Genomic DNA, 22,905 nt, shown 5'->3' on the forward strand with positions numbered 1-22,905 from the left:
TAAATTTACTTCAAATGCAGGAATCGAATCGAAAATGAAAAAGTAGATAGATAGATAGATAGATAGATAGATAGATAGATAGATAGATAGATAGATAGATAGATATGAACATGTCCTATATAGAGTAGGCTATATAGCCTATTTGCAAAACAAAGAGTGTGTAAAGAGGAAGAAAAAGAGCTGAGGTGCTGTTCAGGACGGAGCTGGAAGCCTCTGTGTACACACTTCAGATCCGGGAACTCCGTCACACATACACACACAATCACACACCGACGACTGAGTTTGTTACATACGCTGTTCCACGCGAGAAAGTCCCGGTGGCTTTACCGGAGCACGGGATAAAGCGCCGACTACCCGTCTGAAGGTACGAACTCAATTCAATATAGTCTTTGCGTTTGAAAGTTATTTTTTGACCCTCATACAAACATTTCTCTTTCTCCGGATGGGAAAACGACAGCAGCTTCATGAACTTTGGGTCATGCTCATGCAGGATATGAAATGTTTACATTTTGTTCGTTATGACACCGTGATGTCATTGTTGGTCTTTAAAATGGTTTAGAACTTCAGAGAGTGAAGATTTGAATTCTGTCTAGCAAAATAACAGTTTTTAAAAAACTATCCATTTACCGTGGTAGGCTACAATTTGCCTACCCTCGAGGTAACTTTTAAAGACCATGGTACAGTAGCCTACATATCAAAGTACTATGTGATCTCATGATATTACTCTTTTGTTAGGAAGGACAGGCTGAAAATAAAGTTGATGTTATTAAAGATTTTTTCATTCATTTAATCAATCACTTTATTTATGTAATTCATTCATTTAATTGTCATTTAGTTATTGTTGTATGGTAAACCTCCTGCATGCATGGATCAAACAACTCATCATTTAGTTACATTCATTAGATATTAGCTTATGTATTTGTTGAAATGTAGTTGTGATTGTCTGCAATGCATGAAAGCAAATTGTGTCCTGTTTAATTCCATTATGCTGCACAGTTGTGGACATCTGCCAGACGATCAATAGAAAGATCAGCAGCACCATGGTAACCAGAGACCCCGTCCCTCAAAACACCATTTGGCCCTCTGGTGAATCTCAGCTGTTACAGATCACTGATCTATTAGCCAGCCGTAGGACATTCAAACCAGCTGAGGTGCAGTTTGGTCCTGCAGGTCTCTGAGTTTTTGCAGAGAGATCTGATCATTGAAATGGAGTTGTGTTCATTTAATGCTGTATGACATGTTGTAAAACATATCCAATGGAAGTCTATGCGGCAAGACATTCCCGTAAGGTTTACAGCAGAAAGGTGAAGCTGGTATTTAAAGCATATTTTTTCCTCCAGCTGTAAAACTGTGGTTAATGTGAAGATGCGTTTGGCATTTGTTCCATGTAGACCTATTTTATGGATATTTACATCACGTCCCTTTCTGATATCCTTGCGCATATCATGCATCATTTATTCATAGTTTATGCATAGTTTCACAGAACATCATACTGAAACTTTTGAATGTGAAATTAGACACAAACACCCTTAGTTGTGCAATTGTAACCTGGCAAATCAAACTGCGGTACAATTTTCCTCAATAAGGATTACATGGTTGAAGGTGATCTCATATTTCTTGTGGTAGTGAGTCTTTATTATTAATGTGAAAAATGTAATGTTAATTGGGGAAAGGGGTTCCATACAGTCCATAGCATAAGCATTATTGATTTGTCTTCTTAATGGGACAATTGGGATGGGATTCAGTGTTCTTACTAATGGACGCAGAGCTGTGCTGAGTGCCATTTGGTATAAAACTATTAAATTGAGCTGTAAAATGAATGCTGAGCATATGTTCGCCTTATCAGATCTGTTTTATGCTGCTGTTTTATGATTTTATACAGATGGGCATTTGAACTGCAGAAAAGACGATAAATAAAACCAAAGCAAGCTATAGGGGGATTTCGGTCACCAGTGTCTTATTATTATTATTATTATTATTATAAAGAAATCCTTTTAATGACTTTGTCTTTGGCTTCAGTTTTAATATAGGTAGGCCTCATGAAACCAGTGCACATGCTCAGCATGTGACAAGGGCTTTTAGGGAGCTTAATATCCTTTGCTAAGGCCTAATAAAGTACAGTTTTAATCAATTTTAGTGTTCATTTGAACAATAAGGCAGTAACAGCAAGTTAAAATGACTTTGAATAGAAAAGTGTGCATGTAATATTTGCATTTGAATATAAATGTCATTGTTGGTTTCAGAAAGACTTGGAATACTGCAGTCATACAGGCTACATTTATGATTTTTTTTTTCATGATGCCTTTTTGCCATCGTTTTACTTTATCAGCCCCAGTCTCCACTTTCATTCTATATTATTGTCCAAAAAATAGATATATTTTAGAAAGAAGTCTCTTATGTTCACCAAGACTGCATTTATTTGATTTAAAAAAATGCAATAAATGTGTGAAATATTATTACAATATAAAATAACTGTTTTTGTTTGAATATATTTTAAAATGTAATTTATTCCTGTGTTCAAAGCTGAATTTATCTGAGCTGCATTTTAATCAGCATCATTACTCCAGTCTTCAGTGTCACATTATCCTTCAGAAATCATTCTAATATGATGATTTGATGTTCAAGAAACATTTCGGATTATCATCAATGTTGAAAACCGTTGTACTGCTTCACATTTCTTGTCACTTTTGATCAACTTAATGCATCCTTGCTGAATAAAAGTATTACAGTGCTTAGCATAAGTGAACACACCCATGCTAAAGTTGACTAAAAAGAGGAATAAAAAATCATCTTTTGGAAATTGATCTTAATGCCTTAATTAAAAGAAATAGGAAAAATCCAACCTATAAGGACACCAATTTTCTTTGTGAATGAATAATGTATCGTAAATAAATAAATGTTCTTCCTTAAAATACAGGTTGCGTAATTCAGGACACCCCTATGTTTAATTCCCATAGAGGCAGGCAGATTTTTATTTTTAAAGGCCAGTTATTTCAAGGATCCAGGATAATATGCATCCTGATAAAGATCTCTTGGCCTTTGGAATTAAAATATCCCACATCATCACATTCCCTTCACCATACCTAGAGATTGGCATGGGGCACTTTCCATAAGATCATCTTTCAATGCAAATCAAACCAGCTATTAGCCTAACTGAAATAAAACCATTCCTCAATTTAGTCAACTTTAGCATGGGTGTGTTCACTTATGCTAAGCACTGTAATTATTTTTTTAAATCATAAGCTGTGCGTAAACTATCCACTTAATGCATTCTGTGCTTCCTTTCAAAATAGGAAGATGTTTCAAAACCTCTCGAGTGTTTCTTATTGTCTTGCCCAACGATTTTGCAACCCTACTCTACACTGTAATCTGAACGTTAGGATTAACCACCAGACCAGTTGCAAGCTTCTCACACAAAACAGTGAAATTGAGCATGAATATCAGCCCTCCAACTCACAAACTTGCCATTCTAAATTACTACTGCAAATTAGTTAAAAAAGATCCTTGCTAACAAGTGCTCTTGTGTCCTTGAGACAATAGATGCCGTGGGCAGTCGGTCTCTTTGTTGTAACATCTCTACCTCTGGAGTGGAGTGGTGTTCGGAGGGGCTGTTAATGGGTCTGCATGCTTTGTTTGGGGGCCCGTCGTGATGGAGACGGGCCGTGAGGGTCTGATTGATCAGCTGAAGGGTGGAGGTGTTGTGTTTCCATTCCCAAGAGTTTGCTTGCTTGTTAGTTTGGTCTCTCCTGCCGGCGGAGATGGCTGGTTCTGAAGGTTGTGCTCTGAGGGTAATCCGATATTAGTTTTCAGACCTGAATGTGTCATTTATTTGAAGTCAACCCGAAACAGTGAGACAGTTTGATAAGAAAAAAATTTGGACTTTATGTTGTTGTTCTTGCATGTTTATAAATTAAATTGGGTCGATTTTGATTTCATGTCGATTTGAAATGAGACACAATTTGGGCTAACAAATTTCATATAGTTGTATGTATTTAAATAGTTGTAGGCAACTTCTAGATGAAATATGAGGTCATTAAAAGAAGAAAAATTTCTCAAATTTTTTGCAAATCTTGTCTTGATTTTTGAAATCTCTTTTTCTCTCTTTCAGATGGCTTCAGTGGCCAGCTCACACCTCCAGCCATCACAGAAAGACGCAGCTGACCAAAACTTCGACTACATGTTCAAACTCCTTATCATCGGCAACAGCAGTGTGGGTAAAACCAGCTTCTTGTTTCGCTACGCGGATGATTCCTTCACTTCAGCCTTCGTCAGCACGGTGGGGATCGACTTTAAGGTGAAAACAGTTTTTCGCAACAACAAGAGGATCAAACTACAAATCTGGGTAAGTTTGATTATCATCTGATCAGTAATTGAAGAAATTCTTTTCAAACTATATTTAAAGGTCAAGTTCAAACCTTAGAAGATTGTGGAAAGGAATGAAATCTGTTTATTAAATGAATGAAGTCACCTTCTAAGTCCAATCTCTGTAAATTTCTTTTGAAATCCTAATCACAAGTGTCTGCAATAGTCATGGGCATTCTAAAAGTAAAGGTTCTTTATTGGCATCGATGGTTCTATGAGGAACCTTTGACATCCATGGAATCTTTCCATTAAACAAAAGTTTATTTATAGTGAAAAAATATTTTTTTAGATTATTAAAATGTTCTTCACACACTAAGAAAAACATGGTTCTTCTAAGTACCCTTCACTGAAAGGTTTTCTTTGGGGAACCAAAAATGGTTCCTTTATTTGTAAGAGTGAAGTCAAAGTGCTTATTATTGCTGGCATATTACAAATCATGCATATATGTATAAAGGGATATATATCCTACACTTATAGGATAAAAGTATATGCTGTATAATGACTAACAGGGACTTTTGAGAATGTTTGCTCTATCTGAACGTGTTGTGCTTTGTTTGCATGTGATCTTTAAGATTTAGCCTCGGGGACTAAAGGTTAGTGGTTGTATTAAAGAAAACTTCACAGAAAGCCATAATTATCAGCCGCAGATGGGTGTGTAGATCTGCTGTAATGTCAGTTGCTGGCTGGTACAGTACTTTGAGTGGGAGTGAAGTCAGTAAATTCCTCCACAGCAGAAATGCTGCAATAATTTCAAAATTACGGATTAGCTGGAAGTACTAGTGTGCTGCTATCTGCACAATAAAGTGCCCTATTATGCTATTTTAAAAGGTTTGGTTTGAATGACTCCTACAATAGGTTTACATGATCCCAAGGTCAAAAATACTCAGCATCACCTTTTTTTCTCAGTGTCGGTTTGATAAAGGATTCAGTCTTTATCAACCCCTCCTTTCTGAGAGCTACACTGCTCTGATTGGTCAGATGGCCCAGTTTGGGGCATGTTTAAACTCAAACCAGTGCCCAACGTTTTACTACGGTTTCCGGGTTGAACGTCATTTCCTGGAAACGTTGTGCAACGGTGTGCAACAGGGTTTGATATACGTTTTCTCTGGTTTGGTGGGTGTCAAAAATGTCAGCCAAATCATCAGCAACATGCATATAAACCCCGTGGTTTTAAAGAGACAGCTTCGCACAAGGGTCCAAGTAAAGTCGTTTACAAATGTGTCCGCTGCAGCTCGGTATACGCAAAGATATTAGAAGACATGTTCGTTTTTTCATCTTGAAATTTGAGGCAAATGTTGGATCACAATAATTAGGAACCACAGTTTCCACAAATCCCTTCACTCGATTGGGATGTTCTCTTTTATTCTGGACTGCAAGGGCAGTGACTGTAACATCGAGCGTATTTTGCAGTATTAACACGTATTTATACCAATTTCATCAGGCTTCAATAAGAACACAAAAATGGCCTTCTCAGCTGCCATAGTTACAACTCTTGCGCCATCAGAGCAGGGTGTTCAACGCACCACCGTTTCTGTTTAAGAAAAAATTTGTACAACTTTCTGTCGGGGCTGAACGCAGCCCTGTTTTGATTGGTCTACTCTGCTCTGATTGGTCAGATGGCACAGTTTGTTGTGATTGGTCTGCTCTGCTCTGATTGGTCAGGTGGCACAGTTTGCTGTGATTGGGCTACTCTGCTCTGATTGGTCAGATGGCACATTTTGTTGTGATTGGGCTACTCTGCTCTGATTGGTCAGATGGCACAGTTTGTTGTGATTGGTCTGGTCTGCTCTGATTGGTCAGGTGGCACAGTTTGCTGTGATTGGGCTACTCTGCTCTGATTGGTCAGGTGGCACAGTTTGTTGTGATTGGGCTACTCTGCTCTGATTGGTCAGATGGCACATTTTGTTGTGATTGGGCTACTCTGCTCTGATTGGTCAGATGGCACAGTTTGCTGTGATTGGGCTACTCTGCTCTGATTGGTCAGATGGCACAGATTGTTGTGATTGTGCTACTCTGCTCTGATTGGTCAGATGGCACAGTTTGTTGTGATTGGGCTACTCTGCTCTGATTGGTCAGATGGCACAGTTTGTTGTGATTGGTCTGCTCTGCTCTGATTGGTCAGATGGGACAGTCTGTTGTGATTGTTCTACTCTGCTCTGATTGGTCAGATGACCCAGTTTGTTGTGATTGGGCTACTCTGCTCTGATTGGTCAGATGGCACAGTTTGTTGTGATTGGGCTACTCTGCTCTGATTGGTCAGATGGCACAGTTTGTTATGATTGGTCTACTCTGCTCTGATTGGTGAGATGGCTAGGGTGACCACCTGCTAATAAGCCCAAGGTGGGACAAGGGGTATGTTTCTGAGGGACAATGTGGGACACTGCCTGGCGCGGCGGTGCCCCCACCCCACGGACAGACTCACTGATAGTGGTTTACCCATTTCTAGCACATACCATCTTACATGGTATATTAATAATGCCCTATTCCCCTAAACATGTGTAATTGCTGATGTATGCTCATGAATAGGCCAACCAATGTGTATTTTTCTCTAAATAAAGATTCATAATATTTTGAACATTCAATGACTTGACAGATGCACTTCCACTTACGATTTACTTTAGCTATTTAATTTTATTTATTTTTCATTACAATTTATTCACCTTAAATAAATAATAATATAAAATTATAGGATTAACAGGAATATTTTGTTTTCACATGACGTCACGTCACTGCGTTGCCATAGCGATACATACAGATGGAGTGCAGGAAGTGATTTTCTATATTTAGGACTCACTATAACAGACTCAAAATGCCTATGTTTTGCGTCGTTTATGGTTGCTCAAATCGATCAAACCTCGAGGAGTTTTTATCGTGTGCCAAAATTTGTTGTTCATAAGGGGGGAAAATAGAAGAAATTGACAGAAAAACATCGGAAAAATTGCCGGTCGGGAGGAGCCGAATGGGAAAATGCCCGTGTGTGTCAGTGATCACTTCGTCAAAGCTGAGTTAATACAGCTTATGTGTCTGTTTGTGTAACGTACCAGTTTTTGAACTTTGTAAAGTCAAAGTATGTCTGTGAGACGAGGTAGTTGCTGATATCTACCGCCTCAATGGCATGCAAATCTTTCAATTCAGTTGAAAATCGGTCCTCTTCATAACGTATGGATCACGTCCAACATATGTTTAGATTTTTTGTTTATATATTTCTCTTGTAATAGCGTCTAAAGTAGTACAGTACGGACTTTCCTCCATCACGTCCATTGCGTTCTTCACTTCCTGCCCTCCATCTGAATTTCGCGCGTCAACACAGTCACGTGACTGCAAACAACCTATTAAATTCGGGCGGGTGGCTGGCGGTTTCTAGTCTCGCGGCTGTCATCAGCAGCGCCTTGTGGATGGCGGGCGGGTGCGGTTTTGAAAATTGGTCAAAAACGTTGGTGCGGATGGATGGCGGACGGATGATGAGTTTTGTGATGCGGTTGCGGATTAAATAAACAACCTATTGTAGTTGCTCAACACCACAGGAACAGTTTAAAAAAAAATTCTTAACTCACAACTCCAGAGGTTCACGGAACGAGAAGTCACTGCGCTGTCATGACAACAATGAAAAAGTTGACAACAACCTAGTCAGCAATTCAACTGAGGTCACGTGGGTGTGGCAACAGTAGCGTGCTGAACTGTCAAGTAATGTTCGTTTGGGTGCCTGGGGCTCGAGGATATAGAGCGACCGACTTTTTTTTTTTGAGCAAGCATTGATTATGCGTGACACGGTCTCAATTTGCGGGACGCATGAATTGGGCTTCAAACGCTGTGCGCGCACGCGCTACGCGGGACGGGTGGTCACCCTAGAGATGGCCCAGTTTGTTGTAATTTGTCTAATCTGCTCTGATTGGTCAGATAACCCAGTTTGTTGTGATTGGTCTGCTCTGCTCTGATTGGTCAGATGGCCCAGTTTTGTGGTTATTTGGTCTACTCTGCTCTGATTGGTCAGATGGCCCAGTTTGTTGTGATTGGTCTGCTCTGCTCTGATTGGTCAGATTACCTAGTTTGTTGTGATTGGTCTGCTCTGCTGCTCTGATTGGTCAGATTACCTAGTTTGTTGTGATTGGTCTACACTGCTCTGATTGTTCAGATGGCTCAGTCTGTTGTGATTGGGCTACTCTGCTCTGATTGGTCAGATTGCCCAGGCTGTTGTGATTGGTCTACTCTGCTTTGATTGGTCAGATGGCCCAGGCTGTTGTGATTGGTCTACTCTGCTCTGATTGGTCAGATGGCCCAGTCTGTTATGATTGGTCTACTTTGCTACTCTGCACAATTAATCGCACTGAAACCGCAAGCGATTTGGCAAAGACTGTGATTATTTTATGCACCGCTTGTCAGTGCAGTGCGACTGATCCGTAGTAAATGCTGCTCCATCTGAACACCAGAGGGCGCTCTCGGGCAGACATGCCAAATATGCCCCGCCCAGAAGTAGATAACGCCCTTCTTTCCAGGAAAACCCTATCGCTGTAGCTGAATAAACAGGAGATTGAAATGCTTTGATTAAACATGACCAATAAACACACAACTGCCTTATTCTGTGTAACAAGTCTCATCATCTCACAGAAGAATGCTCAACTCTCGTTATGAAGTGAGTTTGGAGTAAAATCATGTTTTTAAATGTTGTCTTCAGTTGGACAAGAGGTTATTAAATGCTTCTCATGTTTGGAAAGCTGTTTGACGCGTGTTGCTTTTTCAAATGCACGTTATAAGTGTTTCAAACTCACAGTGCTTTCAGATTGAGCAGCGATTACAGAGCCATACATCAATGACAAGCTGTGGAAACAAAATAATTGCAGCCTTTGCAATTTCAAAATCACAATAAGCCATCATGATTTTAGTGCGATTACCTAGAAATTCCGATTAAGATGGCACAGTTTGTTGTGATTGGTCTACTCTGCTCTGATTGGTCAGATGGCACAGTTTGTTGTGATTGGTCTACTCTGCTCTGATAGGTCAGATGTCACAGTTTGTTGTGATTGGTCTACTCTGCTCTGATAGGTCAGATGTCACAGTTTGTTGTGATTGGTCTACTCTGCTCTGATTGGTCAGATGGCACAGTTTGTTGTGATTGGTCTACTCTGCTCTGATAGGTCAGATGTCACAGTTTGTTGTGATTGGTCTACTTTGTTCTGATTGTTCAGATGACCCAGTGTGTTGTCATTGATCTACTCTACTCTAATTGGTCAGGTGGCACAGTCTGTTGTGATTGGTCTACCGCTTACAGCGCATTTCGGAAACGAAACTTCCAATACCACATTTTATCTTTGAAACTATACAGGCCGTTTATATTCACAAAGATCTGTATTACACACGTCATGAAAGGTTATATCTGAAAAAACATAAAAGGGGCACTTTAAATACTATTATGTGAAACAGTTATGTATCATTATACATCAATAAAAATTTACAAACAATAAAAACAAGTCTAGTATACTACATGTGACAAAGTACATACTAATTGCTAGGTATTCTACATGTTTTTCACATGACTCATGCATGTTTAATTGAGTAAATGTCATTAAGTTATAATCCCAAAAACGTAAAAACGTATAAGTTGAATTTTAATCCATTTCTATGTAAAAACGTCATTACTTTTGGCAGTTTGATCTTGCAGCTTATATCACTTAGTTATCACATCTGTCGTTAATCCGTCTTGAAGGTCAACTCGAGTGAAGTGCATTGTGGGATACAGTATCTCATGCAGTGCTCTGTCCGCCGTATACTGTAGTTCATCCAGGTATTTTTTACATACAAAACATTTGCATACTGTTCTTACTATATATTGCAGAAATAAGAGTAGTCTGCTATTCTGAATATTTCCAATCTAAATGAAGTAGCTTTTCTTTTGGGATGAATGTGAAATGGATGGCTACTCACACAGCAGTGCATTTGGTCTTAATGTGTGCTGTGGCTCTGATCCAGAACTAGAAAAGGCTTGTGTGTGTTAGTTTCTGATAAAAGCTCCTCCTGGCCATGCAAAACCTCTGCATCGGTCTTCCATGACTGGACTGGAATGAGATTGCGAGTTTGAGTTTGGAAGTCAGAGCTCTGCAGATGCGCTGGAACGATTCTTTCAATGCATTTTTGCAGTTTCTATTGCGTAATTTAGAAATGGAAATAGGCTAGTTGTTGAAAATCTGGGCTGGTAAATGAGAGTTTTTGTGTGCAAATCCTAAAAGGGGACATTGATTGGGCGATGGGACACTTAACCTCACAAATGTGTGTGTGGAACGATCTTTTGGACCATGATTCATGCTCATGATTCATAAAGCATTCAGTTAGCATGATATAAAATCATTGCATTTGTTTTTTGTGTTTATACATGTATGGCTTTCATGTAGTAATAATTCATTCTTCTATGCATGTACAGAATATGCGTGCATTATTATTGAATAAATATTCATTAGGGCACAGTTTTTTATTTTTGGCTATTTCACCGCTCTGTATTCTGTCAAGTCTTACAGGGTTTTTTTTTGTCCCGACTGCTCATTGGAGCTCATCTCTGCTGTCTGTCACTCTTGCCAAGCATTAATGGATCACGTGTAAACCTGTGTGACCCACTGGCTGCCCAGGCAACCCGTTCTCTCCTCCCTCTCTGATAATCGGAAGGCTCTTCATGTAAATTGTGGTCGGTCAATTGCAGATTTTTAAGAGACGACGCATAGTTGCTGTGCCAACCCATGCCAAAAGTCCTAAACATGGTTGGATGTTTATTAATTCATTAATTTTTTTCTTTCTGACTGTCTGTCTGTATTTGTGTCTGTCTGATTCAAAAATTCAAATAGCTTTATTGGCATGGTGAAGTAAATCTTTACATTGCCAAAGCATTAATAACACTATACAATAAATAATTAATAATAATAATAATAATAAACCAAATAATAATAATTTATAAAGAATACAAATTTTACATGGAAATAAAGATAGCAATAAAAATGTTTAATCTTCTAATATTTATAATGGTGTCTCTAGGAATATAGTCGGTAGCTCTGTCCCACTGGAGGCTCTTTTGTGGTGACAGGACCTCACACACCCGGCAGACAGGTTTGAGCTCGCTGGCCTTTCTCCTAGCAGGGGTGGGGCTTTGTCCAGATTTGATTTCTGATGGAGGTCTTTCTGGTGGGTTCTGAAATGAGGATAGAAAGTGTCCCTAATGTTTGTATAATTAGGGCAGGATGTCAAAAAGTGCAGCTCTGTTTCCATTTGATTCTCTGTGCAGTGAGGGCACGGCCGCTCTTCTCTATCTGTCTCTGTCTCTCTCTCTCTCTCTCTCTCTCTCTCTCTCTCTCTCTCTCTCTCATATATATATATATATATATATATATATATAATGACTTAACATATAATATATAATATTGGTGGTGATGTTGTCTTGATGTGCATAAAAGGTTAAGTATTATGAGGATTTAAAAGCAAAAGATGTCAAATGGATCATACAACACAGGCTCTTGTTTGCCATCTAATGGTCATCAAGGGTAATAACACTATAAAGACCATTTTATCACATCATTAGCCTCACATCCCAGGATGATGACCGTGCGTGTATAATTATGACAATTGTAATGATTATGTTTAGGACACAGCCGGACAAGAGCGCTACAGAACCATCACTACAGCGTATTACAGAGGAGCCATGGGCTTTCTGCTAATGTACGACATCACAAACCTGGAATCCTTCAACGATGTTCAGGACTGGTCAGTGATAAACACGCGTGCATTTTCACCCTATATGTGTGTTGAGAAAGTTTAATCTTGCCATTAATGTGCTATTTTGCCTAAAAAAATTGCAACTTTGCTCTTAGGGCCACGCAGATTAAGACATACTCGTGGGATAACGCACAGGTGATACTGGTGGGCAACAAGTGTGACCTGGAAGATGACAGACTCATTCCAACAGAGGACAGTCAGAGACTGGCTCATGAACTCGGTGAGAGGAAGCACATTTGAGCCTTTTTGCCTGTTTAATTTGCTCACTTTCATAAATTATGCTGCCTTCGTGTGTTTAATTTTGAATAAAATGTAGTGTTCCTATATCTGTTAAAAAATAATGTATATGTAGTAGAAACATTTACCGTTACCAGTGAATGTTAACTATTTATTTGAATCAATTCAGAAAAAACAGAACTTTTTTCATTTATTTATTAGTTGTTGTTGTTTTTTTCATTTTGTTTATTTATTATCCCTCTGTCACTTCAATAATGTCCTGGGACAATTTTAAAATAAAATGTCATATTAATTAACAATTTATAATAGAAATTATTTTAGAAAATTTCTATGTCTATGTTCCTCCACATTTCATCATGAGAACATGTCATGACAATTACTTAAATTGTCTTTTTTTAAATTGTGATATAATCTTTTCCCCTCCTACCATATCTCTTATGCGTTTAGCCTTTTTTCTTCGTCTCCGCAGGTTTCCAGTTTTTCGAGGCCAGCGCCAAAAACAAGATCAACGTGAAGCAGGTTTTCGAGTGTCTGGTGGACGTGATATGTGACAAGATGACTGAAAGTCTGGACGGAGACGGTCCGGTGTCCAACCATAAAGACTCCAGTCAGCAGGACACGTCCTCCGAGGGACACGCCGGCTGCGCCTGCTAAAACAAACTCTCTCTGTCTCTCTATCACGTAGAGAACTTTACTTCACTATTCACCACTGCTTGGGATAATCTTAGCTTTCCTTCTTTTAACCCAAACAGCATCTGCTAAACGCGCTCAGTGTTGTACGTTGACGTGGATTCATAAGTGGAAGCCGAGATAGGATGGTGTGGATTGGTATCTGAGTGCACTAGCGATGTACGTGACGCCCCTCGCGTATTCACAAGTGTTACACATGCAGAGACGTAAACAACTGGAGATACTGCAAGCCTGCAGAGGTTCACACACACACACCCATTCCTCACGCTCTTCACCCTGTTCGCCATCTTTTCTCTGGCTTTCCCTCAAAAAGCCCACGTTTCCATGGCTCTTTGTGGTTTTAGCATATGTTGGCTTTCTCGTCAGATCCAATTCCTGGCCTGTAACGTCCACAGCTCTTGTGTTGTCTGTCTGGGTGTCCATCTGCTTTAAACGCCTCATTATTGAGATAAATGCACTCTGTTTTTCTGATATGTGCAATCATGAGCTGATTTTTGAAACTCGTGCAAGCTTGTTTCTGCCACGGAAAAATTTTTTAAAAGGGTAGTTGCGACTTTTTGCCTCTAAATTCGGACCTTTTTTCTTGCAATTGTGAGAGACTCGAAAGTCAGAATTGTGAGTTATGAACTTGCAATAACTTTTTTAATTGCAAGTGTCACAATTCTGACTATTTCTCAAAAAGTCTGAAAAGCAATTTTATATCTCGCAAATCTGACTTTCTATAACTAAAAAATCCATCTCAATTGGACTTCCAGTCATAATTGCGAAATATAAACTAGCAATTGCGAGAAATAGTCACAATTAACTTCTTTTTTTATTTTTTTATTCCATGGCGGAAACAAGCTTCCGTAGAAACCTGTGTGTTCACACCCAGAAATATTAATGTTTTACTGTTTTACAAGTTATTTTTTGGACTGAGCATTTTCTTAAATTATAAGATAGCAAATAAACTATCTATAACCCAAAAATGACCAGTATGCTGTCACATATTATTTGTAATATCTCGTTATACTTTCTGAACTTATTAAATGTCTAACTAAAATTGGTGTCATTCATAAAAACGGTGTAAATATTTCATGAATACATTCTTACATAAAAGTAATGCATTCAATGCAAGAAATTGGTGACGCTTTACAATAAGGTCTCATTTGTTAACATTAGTTAATGCAATATTTACGGATGTGCGATATCACAATTTTAGATGGGGTTTAATTTTTTTTAAATAATATAAAAATATATGAAACTCTTCCAATACTCATTTTCCATAGAATAGATACACGATACCAGCTGCACTTTCTCTCTCTCTCTCTCTCTCTCTCTCTCTCTCTCTCTCTCTCTCTCTCTCTCTCTCTCTCGCGCTCTCTCTCTCTCGCTCTCTCTCTCTCTTTCTCTCTCATCTCTTCAACAGCGAGTGACACAAACCCGCTTCTTCTCACTCATTTCTTTTATTCATTTCTTTGAATATTGTTGCTGTTACAGGGCTTGAATTGTGTTGGATTGTGCATTATTACACATAATTTACTCATTCTCGCAGATTTTGTGCTCACACAAAAGTGCAGCACATAAAGTCTCTTTTTCTCTGCTTATTTTGCTTAAACAGTCAAATACACTCAAAATAATGTCAAAATGTCGGTCTTGGCGAGTTTAAATAAACTTGCCTTGTCTACGTGAATATAGCACATTTCATCCACTATGACAATTCAAAGTGCTTTACACAGAAAGGAATTAAAATCATCATAAAATAAAAGCAAGGAAAATTAAAACGGTTATAAAATTAATTAAAATAGTAAAACGATGATACATAAACTTCTCATCCGGCAAAACACTGGTGTATCACATTTTTCACAGTTCCCAGTTTTGATTTTCCCATGTGGATTTTCCTGTGTCTGTGGTGTTCTTTCACCGCCTAAGAAATCTATTGGACGTCTCCGATGGACCCGATGTTTCCCTAAAATCGGACAGGAGGAGCACTAGGACTGACTCACGGGGTAACCTCGGGTAACCTCCACACCCCAGAACCCCATTTGTTTGGAAGCTCTAGAAATGAAGTCGTTCCAGTCCGCACCCCACAGAACCTCCAGTTTAATCGGAGTAAACAGTTATTTGAAAAGGGCGTAAACGCAGTCAATTTTATTTTAAGTGAACGTAAACAGTTGAGAAGGATAACATATGGATCCGTCAGGTCTTAAAGTGACCGCAGCCTAATAAACCTGCTGCCAATTTATGAGATAATATTACAAGTATATTTATGGCAGGTTTCCCCCATGGTATCAATGCCAAAATTGTGGCCAGAGAAAATGCTGAGTGGCTAGTAACTTTGGAAAACCACTAGTTACAGTGGCTGGTAAGCAAAAAAGTTAATGTCAAGCCCTGCTTACAAGGTAACAAATCTAAAAGAACTACATTTGCAAACACTACATAGACTTCATTGTATGATTTCTAGATTTATTCTTATTAAAGCTATTCAGTTACCGTATATAAAGTTATTCAGTGAAGAGCAGTAAGTCTTTTTCTCTTTTTTTGGATTAACATTAATGACAAGCAACAGCAGATATATTAGGCTACTTTAAGACCTCATGCACGGATACAGACACTCGCCTCATGGTTTTCTGTAAATACTGTTCACGAAAACTGTAACTATACTGTATTAGTTAACATGAACTAAGAATGAACTGCCTTGTTAAACATGTGATGAGATCAACATTTAATAAATGCTGTAAAAGTATTGTTCATTCTTAGTTCATGTTATCTACTAATGTTAACAAATTAAACATTATTATAAAGTTTTACCAAAAAAAAAAACATTCTGATGTGCGTTCAATTTCAGTTCAATGGTTTTACAAGCATTTTACGGAAATAATTTTTTTCCCGGGATACAAGGTGCATTGTGCAATGTTTCTCTCACTTTACACACATAGTTGATGTCCTTTTTTAGGGTTAAATTAATTTCTTTAGCTCTAAAAGTATTAAGTTGATCTGTTTTTATTTATTTATTAAAAGGCCCCTTACCGGCATAATGAATGTTGAAAGTGAGTTAAATATTGAAACATTTAAGAATATCTGCCGTAATGGATCAGATTTTGCGTTGAATGTCATCACTGCGAGATGTTAAAGGGGCATTCGGCAATAATTTAAATTTATTAAAACCGTTTAGAAATCATTTGGATGGTTTAATAACCTGTTCTGGTGAGAATGGTGACTTCCCCCGCTCCCCCCAACATTCCCCGGTGGAAAACCAACCTTGCAACATGAGGATTAACATCTCGGTAAGTTGGAAATAGGAAGTATCGTGAGAAGCGAGAACGAGCGAGAAACACAAACTGCTTTACGGCATTTCGACATAAACACACACGCCGCCCTCAATGTGTATGATGTATTACCCATTACCCGGTAGACATAGCTCCACACGATAAAGTTGGCCGGCTCCGATAATAACAAATGCACATGAGCAGCGGTAGAAAGGGGGAGGAGGGGCCGCAAGTGAGGTTTTTTGCGACATTGTTGTGAAATATACGCCTCACAGCTGTAGGGGGAGCTCGTTGAGAAAACATGCAACAACAAAAGTGAAAATCAGCGAAGAAATAGCTAGAGTTGCCGAATGCCTCTTTAATATCTGAAGACTCAGAAGGGGGGGAGGGGGGATCTTTAATGATCCCAAAATAGGCCTGGTTTCATTTCTTTTGATTTTGGAGTCAAGTGCGTCATTCGCTTGATCAGTCCCATGAGATTCACCCAAATAGAGGACAACACAGAAACGAGTGTTGGCCATCCAAAACAGTCTTCTCTATCTCTGTTTTTGCACACTCCCCTGGCTGTCCGTTATGTCCAGTGTAGAAAGATAGTGGCCTCGTGTTTTGTACTGAAGCTTTTTCCCGCGTTCTCGTCCAATCAGATGATAGCAAGCCATGTGACTATTCTGTAAACCTGTGCCAGGTTAAACTCAGTTACATGATGTCTTCATAAAACCCCTCAACCCTCCCATGCATTATCAAAAAAAAAAAACATAATCTGTAAGAAGTTCATCGGGTTCATCCCTGTCGCTTTTCTTTAGCTTCTTCCTTTTATACAACCACTTTTTATTTCTATTTCTCATTAAAAGTCACAGACTGAGTGTTGTTCAAGATTCAAGACTGATGTAGAACTAGAACAAAACAGAAATGAATTAAATGTTTGCATTTTTAAATATACACTCTTAGAACGGTTGTGTTAAAAAATGACACAGAAAATGTTACACATTTTACACATTTAGTGTAAATATCAACATAAGATGTGTAAAAAATGCGTGAAAATTTTAACACACTGCGTGTGTTGGACAATTTAACACAATTTATGTGTTATTTTCAGTCCAACAACAGCCTCACTCAAAACAAGTAGGCTATCTCAGTATCTAGTTGGTCCTGTTATTATGTTACTCAATTAAAATTATATCAATAAAAGCTAACCAGTTATTGGTATTTTTGTTATCCTTATCACAATCTTCATCAAATCACCAAATCTATTTCAAAATTTATTGTAGCTTACAAAATTTGAAAAGAGGTGTATCCTAATGTAGCCTAATTAATCTGATATTTCTCAATTGTGAGTAGCCTATGGTATTAACATAGACTGCATAAACTAGGCTAATACAAATTATGGGCATTGATAACCCATAACCACACAAAAACATATTTATAATTTAGACATAAACTAGCCAATAAAATCCTATAAAATGAAATAAATAAAAATACACAACAATTAAAATACACATAATGACAAATCCACAAAAGGAATCGGAATCCTGCCCAGCAACATGACGTATTAGAGCAGCGGGAACAGAAGAAGAAAAAAAAAACTTTCTTTGGCCACAGAGACAGAGACGATGGAGGCTGCATCGCCTGGTTAGGCACTTCGGTATGTATATATTACTAGTTGATCTTTATGTAATTATTCATGTAATGAAAAATGTCATCGTTATGAAATGTAATATGAGGATTTTGGAGTAAGGACCTTACAGTTGGTTAGGCAGAAAATAATGCTGAGTATAGCTAGCTAACGTAGCTCCGTTGCTAGCTGGAGCGCCAATGCTAATGCGACCATTCTTCTTAAGTTAGAAAGATTTCTCTTGGTAACTTGGAGTCACTCTGGCCATATTTAATTGAGTGTTTATTCAAAGTGTTAATGTTAGTTGTTGGCTGGAGTCTCCATTGCGCAAATCTCATATTCAAGTAAGTTAACATTAGGGTTAAATTCCGCCAACGGGAGTGGCGGGAAAACCGCCATCTTTGGCTTTTCAGGCTTTCCTAATAAGAGTTGGACATCTCTGGTGGTGTAAAGTTAACTTTATGTGGGTTAACGTTAGTTGCTAACAGTTAACTGGCGGGCTATTGTTCCAAATGTCTCGAGCTAGCTAATTAACGTTACCTTGGCTAAATACAGTAACTTAAAGTAATGTTAACAAATAACGTTACTCCTGCAGGCTTTAACCTTAACTTTAAACAGCCACACCCAGTGTCAGCTGTAACGTTATCCACGCTTGCCACCGGGTGGTGTCGGGTTAGCTACCGTTAGTGTCGCTGCAGTTTTTGCTGAAATCATAAAGCCCCGTTCACACTACAAGCGACTTTGTCGCTGCAGGTCGCCAGTGGCTGCGCTGGAGGCTGTTCCCACTACTGGTTGCCTAATGTTTGTGAATGACATTCACGGATGTTACTCTATGTTAGACAACAACTAGGTTTTCTTGCCGCTACAAACAAATATTTTGGAAGGAAAAGTCTAAATATAAATGGAATCAGTACATAAAACGCATACTATTAAAGATGAACGAGAAACAGTGAGTACCCTTTGCCATCGTGGCTATTTAACTGCAGCAAACGGGCAAATACCGGTCTATCTTGGTTCCCGAAACCATTCAGGCAGGGAGTCAGTACGGTGTATACCACTGTATGTACACGGAGATATATCATAAATTATAGGACAGTTTCTGACTGCTAAAATGTGCTTCTCGTTCAACTTGCCTCGGTCAGACTCAGCACTGTAGGGCTCCACTGACTTCACCCTTATTGGTTGTCGCTCCCTAAAGTCGCTCTGCATTTGCATAAAGTTAAACAGATCTCAACTTTGTCGCGTCGCCAGACACGCCCCACCGGTCGCGACTGCGCGTGTCGCCGGAAGTCGCCCGCTCACCATTGAAAATGAATGGTATCGTGTCGCGTGTAGTGTGAACGCAGAATCCAGAGCATGAAGCTGCGGGGGACGTCTCAGAAACACCGTCTAAAAGTAATGTTAAATTCGGCATGTATAATGTCATTATACACTAACTAATTAAATCGTGCTTTTAAGTAAATCCATGATAACCGTTACGTTTTGTTCAGCATTTGTAGTTAACGTTATGAAGTTTATTTTTGACTGGTTTCTTATCAAAATTACACCACATAAAATTCAGATTTGGAATTGGAAACAAGTTACCAGCTCGTTTCGATAAAGTCTGCATGAAACGGGGTAGCTAACGTTAACATAATACGGTTAGGTTGGAAATTAGCAGTTTGAAAGCGACTCATAAACACACAGCATTAACGTGGATGTTAGCTAACGTTAACATTTGATAACATGTTGCTGTGCTTTTATTGGAAAACCCATAACAAGTGGTGGACCTAACAGTTGATTTTTTTTTATGTCGTAAGGATAAGGTTAACGTCAGCGTTATTCACTTGGCCGGCGTTACGTCACAAATCATGTGACCTGCATAGCAACAAGCCGCCGCCGCGTTTGAAGGGTAAAACAAACCGAAGGCAAAGCCCGAGGACAATCAAAAAGGTATCTATTCACAGAAGTTTTGCTGTGGATTATGTCAGTTATGGATACTAATGGACTACTTTGTATTAATGATGAATGATATCTGTGTATGCGAATGTATGTCGGTGGTGAGAAGTGAATGTAATAAAACACTCATGTAAAGCGCTTTGTGACTAGCTAATGTTACATGTCTGTGAAAGGCGCTAGCAGCTATATGAATACAGATCTTCTTCTTCTATTACAGAATGTCTTATCAATATATAGACAGTCTCCTAGCGCCTGCATTGACCAGGTACCACAGAAAGCTGTCGCTTGTAGGTTTAGCATTACAATCTTGTCCCTATCAGCATCCAGCTGAGTCCTGGGAGAACAACCCAAAAGCATGGCCCAGGTTCGAGTATCCAGACATATACAATTACTGCTACCTCAATTACTGCTACTACCTCATCAAATCCCCTGGTGTGAACACCATGTGTACATACCATGTGTCCTACACTTGCAGTCATGTTTAAATACCCATCAAGCATCGATTACATTAACTATGTAATCGATTTTTTTATTCATTAAAAAAACAAAAAACTGTTCATTCAAAAGCACTGTATTACAAAGTGGCTGTAATGAGCTCAGTCTGTCAGTGGCACAACTTGTACAATGTCAGTGAGGGACAGAGTTTTTTCAAAAAAAGCCAATAAAGGCTAACTGCATAAATGTATAGTTTTTAGCAATGGGGTAATCCATCAGCCGGAAGTTGAAGCCTCGCGGGAGCCGCCATTGTAGCAGAACTTCACCTGCTGTTAGCATTCCATTGACTCCCATTCATTTTGACGTCACTTTGACAGCGAATAACTTTACATCTGAGGCGTCCAAGGACTTCATTTGTCCATTATTTATTTCTAAATAAACACGACAATGTATAAAAGGCTCCATTACTTTGTATCTTACGTTATGGCCCAGTAGAAGCCGTTTTTGTAAAAAACAGGCTAACGATTGCGTCATAACCACGCGACTTTATGTCGCACAATAGAGACATTACCGTATAGACAGGAGGAGAAGCTCGCAGGCAATCGGGGGGGCGTCCCGTCAAGGGAGAAGCCCATAGATAATGAGTCCATAAAAGCAACGGGACAAAATATTTCAACAACGTTTTTGGGGAATTGGAAATAATTCGGTATGTGGCAAGTGAATACATATGAAGTGATTAACGTTGGCAATTTTCACGCACAGCTACTAGAAGATTTACGTCTGTAAGAAAGGTTGCTCACGTCATCAAGCTTAGTTTGAGTCGGTTTGAGTCTGCGCGTCAGGAACGGAAGTGCTCAAAAATCGCTAAAAATGGGCTTCAACTGTCTCAACTGAGTTCCAATGAGATGGCTCTGTCCACTTCTTATACTGTCCATGGTTTTTAGGCATGATTCTCGGCGCTTGTTTATCTTCCGCTTTCGTGTTGCTTAATGGCGGGCGCTTGTTTGTTTTACCCTTCGCCGCGTTGCTATGCGCGCGCAGTGCATTATAGGAGTAAAAGTCCCGGATGTCCGACCTTGAGAATACCGGTCAGCGTTGACAGTAACGTTGCAAGTGCTTCTACGAGCCGTTTGCCTGTTGTTATGCTTGTTAGCTGTGTTTTATTTAACCAGTAACGTTAAACGCTTGTCCGCGCTGGAATCACAGAGTCCGCTAGTGCAGTAACTGTCACTAGAGGGATATCCGTTGCCCTTGTAAGCAAGTCTGTGTTGTAGCTGCGTCTGGGTGTGGATGGAGGTCGGAAGACTAAAGTTTCATGTGGAGCATTCTGAGATTTCTTTTTTCCTGAATTACCGCTGGGTGGGAATTGTGTTAAAATACGTTGCCCTATCTTCTCTGCAAACAGTGGCGGAACTACAGTTTTATACAGGGGGTGGCCACTGCTATTTTCGGGGTTACACACACGCACACACACACAGTGGAATGAATTGGGTCACTCTGTTTGTAACTATAAGTGTTGAACATCCAAAATATTTGCAGAAAACAAAGCTGAAGCTCCAAGGAGATAAGATACAGTAGCATGTGTCTGTTTTGAACTGCTATGTTTATTTAAAAAAAATCACATTTACAAACATTTCTTTTTAATTAGATATAGCAGACATCAAGCAGACATGTACCTGGAAAATTTACAAAATCCTGACTGGGAAGTGGAGGCAGATTCAGGTGTATTGGGCAGAGAAAAATGCCTACAGGCAAAACAATAAGCTGAATCTTGATTCACAGAATATTGAAGCCATAAATTGTCCTTATACCAGGAGCTGTCGAAAGCCCTTTTTCTAGTACCACGCTGAGTTCTGGGAAATGTTTTCAAACATGGCTGTACTGGACGCTCTTCTCTGGATCTAGAGATGTCTAAAATGCAAAAGAAATAATATTATAATAATATAAGGTTAAATAATGTGCCAAAACTCTATGGAAATGTATAATTAAGGGATCCACAAGATTAGATACTAACAGCTGCTAACTAAACTGTGTAGTTTAAAATAAAGGTCTGACTTACCACTGGGTCCTTTTGGAACAGCAAATCTGGTGCTAGATGCAGTTGGGAGGGGCTCCATGACATCTCCTGGCAGCTCTGGTTCACTGTCTTGCTCAGAACCTGAGGTATCTGTGTCCTCCCTTGATGCATCTATTTATAACACAAGAACCATTAGTGTATAATAACAATATAAATGCCACCGCCATCAGCAACAGGAACACACATGAACCAACATTTTAAAGGTCCACATCTGTATGACCTTCTTCTGCAGAACACAAAAGAATATATTTTAAAGCATGTTGGTAACCACAGTTTCGGTTCCCATTAACATCCATCGTAGAAAGAAAAAAAGAAAAACAATGGTAGTCAACATTCCTTGGTTATTTTATTTATAAAATTATTTGGTTACCAACATGCTCTAAAATATCTTCTTTTTTTTTTGTTCATTTTTGGGTGAACTATACTTTTAATCTGACAAAATCATATCAACTTAAATTTTTGAATTCGGTAAGTGCCTGTGTCTAGATGCTCTGACCTGTTGCTGGTCCTGAAGTCTGACCACACTGACTCTGACTAGCCTCAGGTAGGAAGCTGCT

At 39.0% G+C, this 22,905-nt stretch overlaps 1 protein-coding gene across 1 annotated transcript; it reads left to right on the forward strand.

Annotated features, from left to right (window-relative positions):
- Positions 1 to 146: 146 nt before the first annotated feature.
- rab3db (RAB3D, member RAS oncogene family, b) lies at positions 147 to 13,569 on the forward strand. The gene is made up of 5 exons (XM_077213657.1): positions 147 to 364; positions 4,109 to 4,342; positions 11,981 to 12,099; positions 12,207 to 12,331; positions 12,818 to 13,569. The coding sequence occupies exons 2-5, from the start codon at positions 4,109 to 4,111 to the stop codon at positions 13,000 to 13,002; spliced, it is 663 nt and encodes a 220-aa protein (XP_077069772.1). The 5' UTR covers positions 147 to 364; the 3' UTR covers positions 13,003 to 13,569.
- The last annotated feature ends 9,336 nt before the right edge of the window (positions 13,570 to 22,905 follow it).

This window comes from Siphateles boraxobius, unplaced genomic scaffold (genome assembly GCF_051911475.1).
Source record: "Siphateles boraxobius isolate OS27281-9 unplaced genomic scaffold, OSU_SipBor_1 66, whole genome shotgun sequence".
NCBI classification, from domain to species: domain Eukaryota; kingdom Metazoa; phylum Chordata; class Actinopteri; order Cypriniformes; family Leuciscidae; genus Siphateles; species Siphateles boraxobius.